General features: G+C 39.0%; 1 protein-coding gene across 2 annotated transcripts in view; it reads left to right on the top strand.

The window, feature by feature from the left end:
• VPS50 (VPS50 subunit of EARP/GARPII complex) overlaps positions 1-17,432 on the top strand; it is a 140,129-nt gene that overhangs the window by 80,678 nt on the left and 42,019 nt on the right. For both annotated transcript variants that reach the window (XM_065883462.1, XM_065883463.1), the window contains 2 exons: positions 14,406-14,496; positions 17,221-17,397. In XM_065883462.1, the coding sequence (XP_065739534.1) occupies positions 14,406-14,496; positions 17,221-17,397 (268 nt within the window). The remainder of the gene's footprint in view (positions 1-14,405; positions 14,497-17,220; positions 17,398-17,432) is intronic.

The raw sequence follows: 17,432 nt of genomic DNA, 5'->3' as shown, positions 1-17,432 counted from the left end.
GTTCCCTCTATTCCTACATTCTGGAGAGTTTTTATCATAAATTGGTGTTGAATTTTGTAGAAAGCTTTTTATGCATCTATTAAGATTATCATATGATTTTATCCTTCAGTTTGTTAATATGGTATATCACATTGATTTGCATATATTGGAGAATCCTTGAATTCCTGGGTTAATAAGCCCCACTTGATCATGGTGTATGATTTTTCTTTTTACTTTATTTTTTATTTTTTTAACATCTTTATTGTGGTATAATTGCTTTACAATAGTGTATTAGTTTCTGCTTTATAACAAAGTGAATCAGTTACACATATACATATGTTCCCATATCTCTTCCCTCTTGCATCTCCCTCCCTCCCACCCTCCCTATCCCACCCCTCCAGGCAGTCACAAAGCCCCGAGCCAATCTCCCTGTGCTATGCGGCTGCTTCCCACTAGCTATCTAACTTACGTTTGGTAGTGTATATATGTCCATGCCTCTCTCTTGCTTTGTCACAGCTCACCCTTCCCCCTCCCCATATCCTCAAGTCCATTCTCTAGTAGGTCTGTGTCTTTATTCCTGTCTTACCCCTAGGTTCTTCACGACATTTTTTTCCTTAAATTCCATATATATGTGTTAGCATACGGTACTTGTTTTTCTCTTTCTGACCTACTTCACTCTGTATGACAGACTCTAGGTCTATCCACCTCATTACAAATAGCTCAATTTCGTTTCTTTTTATGGCTGAGTAATATTCCTTTGTATATATGTGCCACATCTTCTTTATCCATTCATCCGATGATGGGCACTTAGATTGTTTCCATCTCTGGGCTATTGTAAATAGAGCTGCAGTGAACATTTTGGTACATGACTCTTTTTGAATTATGGTTTTCTCAGGGTATATGCCCAGTAGTGGGATTGCTGGGTCATATGGTAGTTCTATTTGTAGTTTTTTAAGGAACCTCCCTACTGTTCTCCATAGTGGCTGAACCAATTCACATTCCCATCAGCAGTGCAAGAGTGTTCCCTTTTCTCCACACCCTCTCCAGCATTTATTGTTTCTAGATTTTTTGATGATGGCCATTCTGACCGGTGTGAGATGATATCTCATTGTAGTTTTGATTTGCATTTCTCTAATGATTAATGATGTTGAGCATTCTTTCATGTGTTTGTTGGCAGTCTGTATATCTTCTTTGGAGAAATGTCTATTTAGGTCTTCTGCCCATCTTTGGATTGGGTTGTTTGTTTTTTTGTTATTGAGCTGCATGATCTGCTTATAAATTTTGGAAATTAATCCTTTGTCAGTTGCTTCATTTGCAAATATTTTCCCCCATTCTGAGGGTTGTCTTTTGGTGTTGTTTATGGTTTCCTTTGCTGTGCAAAAGCTTTGAAGTTTCATTAGGTCCCATTTGTTTATTCTGTTTTTATTTCCATAACCCTAGGAGGTGGGTCTAAAAGAATCTTGCTTTGATTTATGTCATAGAGTGTTCTGCCTATGTTTTCCTCTAGGAGTTTGATAGTTTCTGGCCTTACATTTAGGTCTTTAATCCATTTTGAACTTATTTTTGTGTATGGTATTAGGTAGTGATCTAATCTCATACTTTTACATGTACCTCTCCAGTTTTCCCAGCACCACTTATTGAAAAGGCTGTCCTTTCTCCACTGTACATTCCTGCCTCCTTTATCAAAGATAAGGTGACCATATGTGCGTGCGCTTATCTCTGGGCTTTCTGTCCTGTTCCATTGATCTATCTTTCTGTTTTTGTGCCAGTACCATACTGTCTTGATTACTGTAGCTTTGTAGTATAGTCTGAAGTCAGGGAGCCTGATTCCTCCAGCTCCATTTTTCGTTCTCAAGATTCCTTTGGCTATGGGGTCTTTTGTGTTTCCATACAAATTGTGAAATTTTTTGTTCTAGTTCTGTGAAAAATGCCAGTGGTAGTTTGTTAGGGATTGCATTGAATCTGTAGATTGCTTTGGGTAGTAGAGTCATTTTCACAATGTTGATTCTTCCAATCCAATAACATGGTATATCTCTCCATCTATTAGTATCATCTTTAATTTCTTTCATCAGTGTCTTACAAATTTCTGCATACAGGTTTTTTGTCTCCTTAGGTAGGTTTATTCCTAGATATTTTATTCTTTTTGTTGCAGTGGTAAATGGGAGTGTTTTCTTGATTTCGCTTTCATATTTTTCATCATTAGTGTAGAGGAATGCCAGAGATTTCTGTGCATTAATTTTGTACCCTGCTACGTTACCAAATTCATTGATTAGCTCTAGTAGTTTTCTGGTAGCATCTTTAGGATTCTCTATGTATAGTATCATGTCATCTGCAAACAGTGACAGCTTTACTTCTTCTTTTCTGATTTGGATTCCTTTTATTTCCTTTTCTTCTCTGATTGCTGTGGCTAAAACTTCCAAAACTATGTTGAATAAGAGTGGTGAGAGTGGGCAACCTTGTCTCGTTCCTGATCTTAGTGGAAATGCTTTCAGTTTTTCACCATTGAGGATGATGTTGGCTGTGGGTTTGTCATATATGGCCTTTATTATGTTGCAGAAAGTTCCCTCTATGCCTACTTTCTGCAGGGTTTTTATCATAAATGGGTGTTGAATTTTGTCAAAAGCTTTCTCTGCATCTCTTGAGATGATCATATGTTTTTTCTCCTTCAATTTGTTAATATGGTTTATCACATTGATTGATTTGCATATATTGAAGAATCCTGGCATTCCTGGAATAAACCCCACTTGATCATGGTGTATGTTCCTTTTAATGTGCTGTTGGATTCTGTTTGCTAGTATTTTGTTGAGGATTTTTGCATCTATGTTCATCAGTGATATTGGCCTATAGTTTTCTTTCTTTGTGACATCCTTGTCTGGTTTTGGTATCAAGGTGATGGTGGCCTTGTAGAAGGAATTTGGGAGTGTTCCTCCCTCTGCTATATTTTGGAAGAGTTTGAGAATTATAGGTGTTAGCTCTTCTCTAAATGTTTGATAGAATTCGCCTGTGAAGCCATCTGGTCCTGGGCTTTTGTTTGTTGGAAGTTTTAAAATCACAGTTTCAATTTCAGTGCTTGTGATTGGTCTGTTCATATTTTCAATTTCTTCCTGATTCAGTCTTGGCAGGTTGTGCATTTCTAAGAATTTGTCCATTTCTTCCAGGTTGTCCATTTTATTGGCATAGAGTTGCTTGTAGTAATCTCTCATGATCTTTTGTATTTCTGCAGTGTCAGGTGTTACTTCGCCTTTTTCATTTCTGATTCTATTGATTTGTGTCTTCTCCCTTTTTTTCTAGATGAGTCTGGGTAATGGTTTATCTATTTTGTTTATCTTCTCAGAGAACCAGCTTTTAGTTTTATTGATCTTTGTTATCATTTCCTTAATTTCTTTTTCATTTATTTCTTATCTGATTTTTATGATTTCTTTCCTTCTGCTAACGTTGGGGTTTTTTTGCTCGTCTTTCTCTAATTGCTTGAGGTGCAAGGTTAGGTTGTTTATTTGAGATGTTTCCAGTTTCTTAAGGTGGGCTTGTATTGCTATAAACTTCCCTCTTAGAACTGCTTTTGCTGCATCCCATAGGTTTTGGGTCGTCGTGTCTCCATTGTCATTTGTTTCTAGGTATATTTTGATTTCCTCTTTGATTTCTTCAGTGATCACTTCGTTAGTAAACAGTGTATTGTTTAGCCTCCATGTGTTTGTATTTTTTACAGATCTTTTCCTGTAATTGATATCTAGTCTCGTCGCGTTGTGGTCGGAAAAGATACTTGATACAATTTCAATTTTCTTAAATTTACCAAGACTTGATTTGTAACCCAAGATATGATCTATCCTGGCGAATGTTCCAGGAGCACTTGAGAAAAATGTGTATTCTGTTGTTTTTGGATGGAGTGTCCTATAAAGATCAATTAAGTCCATCTTGTTTAATGTATCATTGAAAGCTTGTGTTTCCTTATTTATTTTCATTTTGGATGATCTGTCCATTGGTGTAAGTGGGGTGTTAAAGTCCCCTACTATGAATATGTTACTGTCGATTTCCCCTTTTATGGCTGTTAGTATTTGCCTTATGTATTGAGGTGCTCCTGTGTTGGGTGGATAAATATTTACAATTGTTATATTTTCTTCTTGGATCCATCCCTTGATCATTATGTAGTGTCCTTCTTTGTCACTTGTAATAGTCTTTACTTTAAAGTCTATTTTGTCTGATATGAGAATTGCTACTCCAGCTTTCTTTTGGTTTCCATTTGCATGGAATATCTTTTTCCATCCCCTTCCTTTCAGTCTGTATGTGTCTCTAGGTCTGAAGTGGGTCTCTTGTAGGCAGCATATATATGGGTCTTGTTTTTGTATCCACTCAGCCAATCTATGTCTTTTCGTGGGAGCATTTAGACCATTTGCATTTAAGGTAATTATTGGTATGTATGTTCATATTCCCATTTTCTAAATTGTTTTGGGTTCGTTATTGTAGGTCTTTTCCTTCTCTTGTGTTTCTTGCCTAGAGAAGTTCCTTTAGCATTTGTTGTAAAGCTGGTTTGGTGGTGCTGAAGTCTCTGAACTTTTGCTTGTCTGTAAAGGTTTTAATTTCTCCATCAAATCTGAATGAGATCCTTGCTGGGTAGAGTAGTCTTGGTTGCAGGTTTTTCTCCTTCATCACTTTAAATATGTCCTGCCACTCCCTTCTGGCTTGCAGAGTTTCTGCTGAAAGATCAGCTGTTAACCTTATGGGGATTCTGTTGTGTGTTATTTTTCCCTTGCTCTTTTTAATATGCTTTCTTTGTATTTAATTTTTGACAGTTTTATTAATACGTGTCTTGGCGTATTTCTCCTTGGATTTATCCTGTATGGGACTCTCTGTGCTTCCTGGACTTGATTAACTATTTCCTTTCCCATATTAGGGAAGTTTTCAACTATAATCCCTTCAAATGTTTTCTCAGTCCCTTTCTTTTTCTCTTCTTCTTCTGGAACTCCTGTAATTCGAATGTTGGTGTGTTTAAAGTTGTCCCAGAGGTCTCTGAGACTGTCCTCAGTTTTTTTCATTCTTTTTTCTTTATTCTGCTCTGCAGTAGTTATTTCCACTATTTTTTCTTCCAGGTCACTTATCCGTTCTTCTGCCTCAGTTATTCTGGTATTGATTCCATCTAGAGTATTTTTTATTTCATTTATTGTGTTGGTCATCATTGTTTGTTTCATCTTCAGTTCTTCTAGGTTCCTGTTAAATGTTTCTTGCATTTTGTCTATTCTATTTCCAAGATTTTTGACCACCTTTACTATCATTATTCTGAATTCTTTTTCAGGTGACTGCCTATTTCCTCTTCATTTGTTAGGTCTGGTGGGTTTTTATCTTGCTCCTTCATCTGCTGTGTGTTTTCTGTCTTCTCAGTTTGCTTATCTTACTGTGTTTAGGGTCTCCTTTTTGCAGGCTGCAGGTTCATAGTTCTCACTGTTTTTGGTGTCTGTCCCCAGTGGCTAAGGTTGGTTCAGTGGGTTGTGTAGGCTTCCTGGTGGAGGGGAGTAGTGCCTGTGTTGTGCTGGATGAGGCTGGATCTTGTCTCTCTAGTGGGCAGGTTCACGTCTGGTGGTGTGTTTTGGGGTGTCTGTGGCCTTATTATGATTTTAGGCAGCCTCTCTGCTAATGGGTGGGGTTTTGTTCCTGTTTTGTTGTTTGTCATAGGGTGTCCAGCAGTGTAGCTTGCTGGTCGTTGAGTGAAGCTGGGTGCTGGTGTTGAGATGGAGATCTCTGGGAGATTTTCGCTGTTTGGTATTATGTGGAGCTGGCAGGTCTGTTGTTGACCAGTGTCCTGAAGTTGGCTCTCCCACCTCAGAGGCACAGCACTGACTCCTGGCTGCAGCACCAAGAGCCTTTCATCCACACGGCTCAGAATAAAAGGGAGAAAAAGTAGAGAGAAAGAATTAGTAGAAGTAGAAAGGAAGAAAGAAAGAAAGGAGGGTAGGAAGGAAGAAAGAAAGGAAAGAAGGAAAGAAAGGTAGGAGGGAGGGAGGGAGGGACGGTGGGAGGAGGGAAGGAAGGAAGGAGGGAAGGAAGGAAAAAAGATAGAAAGAATATAAATTAAAATAAAATAGAGTAAAAGTTATTAATTAAAAAATAATTATTAAGAAAAAATTTTAAAACGGATAGATAGAACCTTAGGACAAATGGTGGAAGCAAAGCTCTACAGAGAAAATCTCACACAGAAGCATACACACTCACAAAAAGAGGAAAAAGGGGGAAAATCATAAATCTTGCTCTCAAAGTCCGCTTTCTCAATTTGGGATGATTCGTTGTCTATTCAGGTATTCCACAGTTGCAGGGTACATCTAGTTCATTGTGGAGCTTTAATCCACAGCTTCTGAGGCTGCTGGGAGAGATTTCCCTTTGTCTCCTTTGTTCTCACAGCTCTCCGGGGCTCAGCTTTGGATTTGGCCCCGCCTCTAAGTGTAGGTCGCCAGAGGGCGCTTTTCGCTCAGACAGGACAGGGTTAAAGGAGCCGTTGATTCGGGGGCTCTGGCTCAGTCACGCCGGGGGGGAGGGAGGGGCATGGAGTGTGGGTTGACCCTGCGGCGGCAGCCGCCAATGTGATGTTGCACCAGCCTGAGGCTCGTCGTGTATTCTCCCGGGGAAGTTGTCCCTGGATCCCGGGAATCCGGCAGTGGCGAGCTGCACAGGCTGTCCGGAAAGGAGGTGTGGATAGTGACCTGTGCTCGCACACAGGCTTCTTGGCGGCGGCAGCAGCAGCAGCCTTAGCGTCTCCTGCCCGTCTCTGGGGTCCACGCTTTCAGCCGCGGCTCGCGCCTGTCTCTGAAGCTCCTTTAAGCAGTGCTCTTAATCCCCTCCCCTCGCGCACCAGGAAACAAAGAGGGAAGAAAAAGTCTCTTGCCTTTTCGGCAGCTCCAGACCTTTTCCCATACTCCCTCCCGGCTAGCCGTGGCGCACTAGCCCCTTCAGGCTGTGTTCACGCTGCCAACCCCAGTCCTCTCCCTGAGCTCTGACCAAAGCCCGAGCCCGAGCTCGCAGCCCCGCCTGCCCTGGCGGGTGAGCAGACAAGCCTCTCGGGTTGGTGAGTGCCGGTCGGCACCGAGCCTCTGTGCGGGAATCTAACTGCTTTGCCCTCTGCACCCCTGTTGCTGCGCTCTCCTCCGGGGTGCCAAAGTTCACCCCCGCCGCCACTTGCAGTCTCCGCCCGCGAAGGTGTTTCCTAGTGTGTGGAAACCTTTCCTCCTTAACAGCTCCCTCCCACTGGTGCAGGTCCCGTCCCTATTCTTTTGTCTCTGTTTATTCTTTTTTCTTTTGCCCTACCCAGGTACGTGGGAGGTGTCTTGCCTTTTGGGAGGTGTGAGATCTTCTGCCAGCATTCAGTAGGTGTTCTGTAGGAGTTGTTGCACGTGTAGATATATTTCTGATGTATCTGTGGGGAGGAAGGTGATCTCCGTGTCTTACTCTTCTGCCATCTTCCCCTCCTCAATGGTGTATGATCCTTTTAATGTGTTGTTGGATTCTGTTTGCTAGTATTTTGTTGAGGATTTTTGCATGTATGTTCATCAGTGATATTGGCCTGTAGTTTTCTTTTTGTGTGACATCTTTGTCTGGTTTTCATATCAGAGTGATGGTGGCCTAGTAGAATGAGTTTGGGAGTGTTCCTCCCTCTGCTCTATTTTGGAAGAGTTTGAGAAGGATAGGTGTTAGCTCTTTTCTAAATGCTTGATAGAATTTGCCTGTGAAGCCAACTGGTCCTGGGCTTTTGTTTGTTGGAAGATTTTTAACCACTGTCTCAATTTCAGTGCTTGTGATTGGTCTGTTTATATTTTGTATTTCTTCCTGGTTCAGTTTCAGAAGGTTGTGCTTTTTTAAGAATTTGTCCATTTCTTCTAGGTTGTCCATTTTATTGGCATATAGATGCTTGTAGTGATCTCTCATGATTTTTATTTCTGCAGTGTCAGGTGTTACTTCTCCTTTTCATTTCTAATTTGGTTGATTTGAGTCTTCTCCCTTTTTTTCCTGGTGAGTCTGGCTTATGGTTTTTCAGTTTTGTTTACCTTCTCAAAGAACCAGCTTTTAGTTTTATTGATCCTTGCTATTGTTTCCTTCATTTCTTTTTCATTTATTTCTGATTTGATCTTTATGATTTCTTTCCTTCTGCTAACTTTGGGGTTTTTCTTGTTCTTTCTCTAATTTCTTTAGTTGTAAGGTTAGGTTGTTTATTTGACATTTCTCTTGTTTCTTGAGGTAGGCTTGTATTGCTATAAACTTCCCTCTTAGAACTGCTTTTGCCGCATCCCATAGGTTTTGCATTGTCTTGTTTTCATTGTCATTTGTTTTGAGGTATTTTTGATTTCCTCTTTGATTTCTTCAGTGATCTCTTGTTTATTTAGTAGCATGTTTTTTAGCCTCCATGTGTTTGTATTTTTTACAGGTTTTTTCCTGTAATTGATATCGAGTGTCATAGCGTAGTGGTCAGAAAAGATACTCGATATTATTTCAGTTTTCTTAAATTTACCAAGACTTGATTTGTGACCCAAGATATGGTCTATCCTGGAGTATGTTCCATGAGCACTTGAGGAGAAAGTGTATTCTGTTGGTTTTGGATGGAATGTCCTATAAATATCAGTTAAGTCCATCTTGTTTAATGTGTCATTTAAAGCTTGTGTTTCCTTATTTATTTTCATTTTGGATGATCTGTGCATTGGTGAAAGTGGGGTGTTAAAGTACCCTACTCTGATTATGTTACTGTCGATTTCCCCTTTTATGGCTGTTAGCATTTGCCTTATGTACTAAGGTGCTCCTATGTTGGGTGCATAAATATTTACAGTTATATCTTCTTGGATTGATCCCTTGATCATTATATAGTGTCCTTCTTTGTCTCTTGTAACAGTCTTTGTTTTAAAGTCTATTTTGTTTGATATGAGAATTGCTACTCCAGCTTTCTTTTGATTTCCGTTTTCAAGGAATATCTTTTTCCATCCCCTCACTTGAAGTCAGTATGTGTCCCTAGGTCTGAAGTGGGTTTCTTGTAGACAGTATATATACGGGTCTTGTTTTTGTATCCGTTTAACCAGTCTTTATCTTTTGGTTGGAGGATTTTATTTATTTATTTATTTATTTTCATAAATTTAGTTATTTTATTTATATATTTTTGGCTGCATTGGGTTTTTGTTGTGGTGCACGGGCTTCTCATTGTTGTGGTTTCTCTTTTATGGAGTATGGGCTCTAGGCATGCGGACTTCAGTTGTTGTGGCACGCGAACTCAGTTGTGGCTCGCGAGCTTTAGAGCACAGGCTCAGTAGTTGTGGCACATGGGCTTATTTGCTTCGCGGCATGTGGGATCTTTCCGGACGAGGGCTTGAACCTGTGTCCCCTGCATTGGCAGGCAAATTCCTAACCACAGTGCCACCAGGGAAGCCCTGTTTGGAGTATGTAATGCATTTACATTTAAGGTAATTATTGATATATATGTTCCTATTACCATTTTCTTAATTGTTTTGTTTTTGTAGGTCTTTTCCTTCTCTTGTGTTTCCTACCTAGAGAAGTTCCTTTAGCATTTGTTGTGAAGCTGGTTTGGTGGTGCTGAATTCTCTTAACTTTTGCTTGTCTGTAAAGGTTTTAATTTCTCCATCAAATTTGAATGAGATCCTTGCTGTGTAGAGTAATCTTGTTTGTAGGTTTTTCTGTTTCATCACTTTAAATGTGTCCTGCCACTTGCTTCTGGCTTGCAGAGTTTCTGTTGAAAGATCAACTGTTAACCATGTATGTTATTTGTTGCTTTTCACTTACTGCTTTTAATATTTTTTTCTTTGTTTAATTTTTGGTAGTTTGAGTTAATGTGTCTCTGTGTTCCTCTTTGTGTGTATCCGCTATGGGACTCTGTGCTTCCTGGACTTGATTGACTGTTTCCTTTCCCATGATATGGAAGTTTTCAACTATAATCTCTTCAAATATTTTCTCAGACCACCCCCCCCTTTTTTTTTGTAGCATGCGGGCCTCTCACTGTTGTGGTCTCTCCTGTTGCAGAGCACAGGCTCCGGACATGCAGGCTCAGTGGCCATGGCTCACGGGCCCAGCCGCTTCGCGGCATGTGGGATCTTCCCGGACCAGGGCACGAACCCGTGTCCCCTGCATCGGCAGGCGGACTCTCAACCACTGCGCCACCAGGGAACCCCTCATAACCTTTCTTTTTGTCTTCTTTTTCTGGGCCCCCTATAATTCGAATATTGGTGCGTTTAAAGTTGTCCCAGAGGTCTCTGAGACTGTCCTCAGTTCTTTTCATTCTCTTTTCTTTATTCTGTTCCCTGTTTGTTATTTCCACCATTTTATATTCCAGCTCACTTATCTGTTCATCTCCCTCAGTTATTCTGCTATTGATTCCTTCTAGAGTATTTTTAAGTTAATTTATTGTGTTGTTCATCACTGTTCGTTTGCTTAGTTCTTCTAGATCCTTGTTAAATGTTTCTTGTATTTTCTCAATTCTGTTTCGGAGACTTTGGATTATCTTTATCATTACTCTGAATTCTTTTTCAGGGAGGTTGCCTATTTCATTTTCATTTATTTGGTCTTGTAGGTTTTTACCTTGCTCCTTTGTCTGTAACGTATTTTTTTGTCATTTCTTTTTTTTTTTTTTTAATGGGTGGGGCTGTATTCCTGTCTTACTGATTGTTTGGCCTGAGGCGTCCAGCACTGGAGTTTGCAGGCAGTTGGATAGAGCTGGGTCTTTGTGCTGAGATTAGGACCTCCAGGAGGCCTCACTCTGATTAATGTTCCCTGGGGTCTGAGGTTCTCTGTTAGTCCAGTGGTTTGGACTCAGAGCTCCCACCATAGGAGCTTGGGCTGACCTCCGGCCTGGGAGCCAAGATCCTGCAAGCCACATGGTGCAGCAAAAAAAAGAAAAAAAAAAAAAGGAGCAGTACAATATCAAAGAATAAAAACAAAATAAAATTAGAAAAATAAAAAATAAATTATGAAAAGTAAAAATAGAATTGAAACAACTGCAGTAATGTAAAATAAAACGACAACAGAAAAAAGAAAAAAAGGAGGGGGGCCGTGCAGGGGGAACAAGCCAAATGGAGAGAGCAATAACAAAGTATAAAGAATAAAGTAAAATTAGAAAAATAAAAGATTTATTAGGAATAATAAAAATATAAATGAATCAAGAACAATGAATCAACAAGGTAAAACAGAACCCCAATCTAAAAGAGGAAAAAAAAAAAAAAAGCCTTGGCTATGGGAGTGGAATTCAGGCAGGGGTGGGGTTTACAGTAGAGTGAGACCTAGGCAGGTGGGGGGTTGATGTTTGAGTGTAGGGCACGGCCTCTGCTTAGGACCTGCAGGGAAGGGGAGAGGCAGCATGTGGAAAGGAGGGCCTCTGCAGTGTGGAGTTCTGAGTTTGGAGGTAAGGCCCTGGGTGAGGGTGTGTGGGTGGGGTTTAGGCCCAGCACATTGGAGGGGGTCTCAGAGGGGGTCTCCGAGTATAGAGGTAGGGCCCTGGGTGTGGGTGTAGGGGTGGGGCTTGGGCTCTGCAGGCAGGAGGGAGACTCCAAGGGCATAGGATTAGGCCCAGGAGCCCAACAGGCTTCCCAGTGCCTAAGTGGACAGGGAAAGCTCTGGCCCCGTTCCCTTCCATTCCTCCACGCCCCCACTCCCCATCTCCCCCGGGGTCTCCCCAGTCCCCGCTGGACCCCTAACCATGGGTGTGTCCCGCCTGGTGTAGGAACTCCTCCCCTCCCCCAGCCACCCCTCAGGGGTGCCAGTCCTAGAGGTCTGGCCTTTACTTTTGCTCCCCGTTCCCTCCCTCCCACTCCCTTAGGACCCACGTGGCTGGAGGGGGCCTCGGTGGGCAGAGGATCAGGCCCAGGATCTCAGCAGGCTCCTGGGGGCCCAAGTGGGCAGGGGAGACCTGGCCACGCTCCCTTTTGCTCCTTTGTCTTCCTGGTGGTCCCCCAATTTCCCCCTTTGGGTGTGAGATCCCTTCCTCTCCTCCAGCTGCTCTTCAGGGGTGCCAGTCCCGTCCCACCTCTGCTTCCCCTCCCCCTCACCCCCCATGCCCCACGTCCTACCTGGTCACTGTGGGTTCCTCCCATCCCCTTAGGTGTCTGTGGTCCCTCACCGGTGCCTGGTAGATGCCCTAGTTGTGTGGACACATGAATCCGTGTCCTCCTAGTCTGCCATCTTGACTCCGCCCCCTTGTGTATAAGTTTTTGCATAGACATATATTATCAGTTCTTTGGGTATGTACCTGGGAGTGTTTGGTAGTCTGACAGGTCATTTCCCCGTTCCCCTCCTCCCCACTCCCCACCCCCACAAAAAAGTCAGGTCCTAATACCTGGAAACTGTAAATGTTACTTTATTTGGAAAAAGTGTTTTGTAGATGTGACTAAATTAATGGTCTTGTAATGAGGAGGTTATCTTGGATTATCTGGATGGGCCCTAAATGCAATCACAGTTAAAGGGAGACAGAAGGGGACTTGATATAGACACAGAGGAAAAGACATACACATATGCAGGAGAAGGTTATGTGAAGACAGGCGGAGATTGGAGTGCTGTGGCCACTAGCCAAGGAATGGCAGCAACCACCGTAAATTGGAAGAGGCAAGGAACAGATTCTCTTCTAGAGTTTCTGGAGAGAGTGTATCCCTGCTGACAGCTTGATTTCAACCTTGTGATTTCAGACTTCTGGGCTCCAGAATTGTGAGATTATAATTTTTGTTGTTATAAGTCACCCAGTTTTTGTTAATTTGTTATAGCTGCCACAGGAAACCAATACAGAGTGAAATTGGTGGGTAATATGGTAATTCTATGTTTAATATTTTGAGGAACTACCAAAGTTTCCCAAAGGGGCTGCACCATTTTATGTTTCCACCAGCACTATATAAGAGTTCTAATTTCTCCAAATCCTTGCTCGTACCTGTTACTGTCTCTTTGATTATAGCTATCCTGGTGGTTGTGAAGTGGTACCTCATTATGGTTTGGATTTATATTTCCCTGATGAGTGATGATGTTCAGCATCTTTTTATGTACTTACTGATCATTTATATATCTCCTTTGCAAAAATGTCTGTTCAAAGCCTTTGCCCATTTAAAAATTGGGTTATTTATCTTTTTATTGTAGAATTCTAAGAGTTGTAAACTTTATAGTTTTAGTTCTTACATTAGATCTGTGATTCATTTTAGTTAATTTTTGTATATGGTGATAGGTATGGAGACAATCACTTTTGCCAAATCCTTAGTCATTACCTACATCTTCAAATATTGCTTTTGCTCTTTCTCTCTCTCCTCTCCATACAGTTGCATGCATACTAGATGTTTTGAATGTGTCTCCCATATCTCTTACGATCTTTTCTCTTTCTTCCATTTTTCTTTTTCCATTTGTGCTTCAGTTTGGATATTTTCTGTTGCACTGTCTTCGAGTTCATTATTCCTGTCTTCTGCTGTTTGACTTAATCAATCAGTTTTTAATTTGAGGTATTGTATTTTTTTGGTTATAGAACATTTGTTTGATTCTTTTTTGTTTTTATTATTACAATGCTTTAAAATTTTCATTTCTGTCCATTTTGTGCATCTTTTTCTCTATTTTATTTAACTTATTTATAGTAGTTATCTTAAAGTCCTTGTCTGTTAACTCTAATATTTGGAGCAATTTCTGCTTTTCACAGATTTTACTGTTTATTCCCTCTTTACTTTAGAACCTGTGGATTTAAAAAAAATCTAGATTTTGTTTTTAGCTTGATTTTGGAAACAACAATGAGGCTTGTTGCAGGAAGAAGGAAGAATAGGGCAGACCCTGACCCTTTGTTTCCTGGGTTAACAGGAAGGAAGTATTTGTTTTTCTGGAATTGCTCCTATAATGTACTGATTACTCAGGAGAGACAGTAAGAGCAATAGCATTAAAGAAAGAAGAAATCAGTATGACACGTGACTACTTGCTAATTTAAGTGCCATACTTGCTAATTTAATTGGTAAATGCTGTGTGGAGATAGATAGGCCCTGAGCTAAAATATATTTAGATAGTGATAATCAACTTGATCTTTTGGCTTAGTAAGAATGATTAAGATCTATGCTTTTTAGCATAAAACATGTATTAGCATTTGTGGTTTTATAAACCCTATAAATTATTTCTTGGTTTTTTTTTGGCACTAATAGCTAAGGATATCTTGAGTACATGAGTTGGTGAGTAGCTTTTAGTTTAGTCCCTTAAGAAAAATATCACTTCCTATGCATTCATTATTTTTGCAATATAGTAAAAATATTCTGAGTTTAGTAAATATTTGTGGGTTTTCTCTTACAGATGATAAGATATTAACAAGTATGTAAAAGTGTTTACTGTGTTGGTCTGAATGGGTTTTCAAAGTTGATTATGATCATGATGATAACTCTATAATAGTTTTTGTTATATTCTTGTGTGCAGTGTACTTTTCTTATTTTTTGGAGTATTCATTTTCTTTTTTTAAGAACACGGCTTGATGAACTGAGAATGTTTCTAGAAAATGAGACCTGGGAACTTTGTCCTGTTAAGTCAAATTTCAGCATCTTGCAGCTTCATGTAAGTTTAAGAGCAAATAAATCAGTCTTTTATGTAGTCATCTTTAAAAGCAAACCATATATATGGAAACATTTATAAAATAATTAAATTAAGAAATAGTGCCTTTCCGTTTTTCCTTAAAAGTGATTAATAATAAGCCTCTTTTACACGGTGATACTTTAATGGATGTCAAAATCTGTCTCTTTTTACAAATTCATTTTATACACTTGAGGAAAACTCCTTTGCCTCAAAAGAGTCACAATTAAAATAATTTGTTTTCTTTAGATTTCAGAAGAGGGTCTACTGCTTCATTTAAATTTTGCAGAAAAATCAGTTATATTTTGATGGTCTTTAATGAAAATGCTTATATTTGCAGAATATTTGTCATTTCTTAAAGGGTCTAATAGGTTCTGAATTTATGCTGCAACTCATAAATTTGTCTGTAATGAGAAAATGCCTCAGAGATAAAAGAGGCACTTATAAAAAAAACATAACTAAGTTTTATTAGTTAATTGATTCCTTGAATCCTATAATGTAATATGTGAAAATATCTTTATTTTTTTTTCTCTTGGTTGAAACATATTATAGATAAATATTTCTTGTGTGGTAGACCATGTCCTATCTGACAAATATCAAATATCAGAATACAGTATATAAATTTAGATCCCTGTTTAGAAAGTTGAGTGTGTAGTTTTTGCCTTTAGAAGAAATGGCTTTCTAGAAAGAATTTTCTTATTCCTGGATAAATGTAAAGAATACATGATTAAAAGGTTTTTTAAAGGGACAGTGTTTATGCTCATATTGTATAATAGCTTACTTCTCATCCAGGTTTATCATATTGCTTTCCTAATGTGGAAATATTAAATATACTGAAACATGTTGATTAATAAATGCTTTAAAGACAATCAAGTTAACATTAATTTTAACATTATTTAGAGTTATTAAATTAAGATGATTCCTTAACATTATTTAGAATTCCAGCATAGATTTTAGAATCTCTATTTAAATACTTTTATTTGAATTTGTAGTTAACCATCAATTTGTGTGTGTGTGTGGGGGGGGGTACACGTGTATATAAACTTGCTGTAATTAGAAAACAACTTTTTTACAAGGTATGTTGAAACATTTCCATCCAAGTGAGCATTATATCCTTTAAAGTGGTTACCTTGAAGTTTCAGTTATGTAAGATGAGTAAGTTCTAGAGATCTATGATATACAACATTTTGCCTGTAGTTAACAATACTATACTGTGCACTTAAAAGTTTTTTTAATGGTAGATCTCATGTTGTAACCACAATGGGAGAAAAAAGTAATTACATTGAAAGCTATTTACAGCTGAGATAGTATTCATTTGACACATGTATTCCTGTAGATTTTGTTTTAAAAATTTTTTGTCTTATTAATTTATAGTCACCCCTTGTTTAGAATTTTAAAAATAATGGCCTGATTTTTTTTTTTTTTTTGCGGTACGCGGGCCTCTCACTGTTGTGGCCTCTCCCGTTGCGGAGCACAGGCTCCGGACGCGCAGGCTCAGTGGCCATGGCTCACGGGCCCAGCCTCTCCGTGGCATGTGGGATCTTCCGGACCAGGGCACAAACCCGTGTCCCCTGCATCAGCAGGCGGACTCTCAACCACTGTGCCACCAGGGAAGCCCATAATGGCCTGATTTTTAAGCATTATTGTGGATCTGATTTAATGTATAGCTGCAATTTAAAAAGAAACTAAACACATCATTTGAAACTTAGTAAACCAATGTAATTTTAAAGAAGATTATCTCTGAATATGAAAAATTTTAAATTGGGGAATAATATTAAAATGATTAAAATGTATAAGAAAAATGTGTACTAAATTTTTGTTAAAAATCATTAAATCAAGAGTTTTGTAATTCTAAAGAACTTTAGCCATTATTCCATCTCTTCCTCTAATTAGCTGTATAATCTTGAACTTGGACCTGAATCCTTCTGGACTGCCTCAGTTTCCTCATCTGAGAAGAGTGTGATTTGGACTGGGTGCTATAACTCTCTAGTTTTGGTATTTGTGATTCTTTGATCTAGATCGACCCTTTCATTTTACAGATGAGGAAATGGAGGCATAGGGAATCAGGGGACATTCCCAATATTATATAGGAAGTTAATGGAATATAATGGATTAAAGTCAAGCTAGGACTAGAAGATGTATCATCTGACCTCAGCATGTATTTTTGTTGTCAGCTTCTTGGTATATGAAGAAAAATAAATAAAAGTTTATAGACATAACAAAGAAAGGTATATCTTTTATGCTTGGATTTCAGTGTATTCACATAGAGTATCTCAAATGGTGCAAGCTATTTGACTTAACAATTAGTTTTTATGAATGACTTTATTAAAACTGTACTGTACTAGGACTTTTGCTGTTATGTAAAAATTTTTAGAATTATTATTCAAATTGAAGTTATTTAAAAAAATTTTCTGTGGAGTTCCATAAAGTAAGCCAAAAGTAGCTTGATGCAGATAACACTGTTTTAAGTGACATCAGCGACTGAGTTGTCTTTAGGAAAACCTTTGAACATGTATATCCAAGTTTGTGCTTTCAGATAACTTGCAAGATTTAAAAATGAATAACCTAAAAAAAAAAGAATAACCTAAAGAATAGGATTGTTTTCTATACTAACTACATCTGCATTGATGGAATATGTTTATGTACTTGAATTTTATTGTTGTGGCTAAAAGGGATCTGGCTCCTTTTTTTTTTTTTTAAAACATCTAGGAATTTAAATTCATGGAACAGTCACGTTCCCCATCAGTTTCACCCAATAAGCAGCCATCCTCAACTTCCTCAAAAATGGTAACCTTGTTTGAGCAGTACTGTAGTGGTGGGAATCCATTTGAAATTCAGGCTGACCACAAAGATGAAGAAACAGAAGACGTCCTGGCTTCTAATGGGGTATGTGGTACTTTTAAAACATACTGTGGAACATT

This window comes from Phocoena phocoena, chromosome 9 (assembly GCF_963924675.1).
Source record: "Phocoena phocoena chromosome 9, mPhoPho1.1, whole genome shotgun sequence".
Lineage (NCBI taxonomy): Eukaryota > Metazoa > Chordata > Mammalia > Artiodactyla > Phocoenidae > Phocoena > Phocoena phocoena.
Note: the sequence above shows the minus strand (reverse complement) of the source record. Positions and strands in the feature narration are given on the sequence as shown.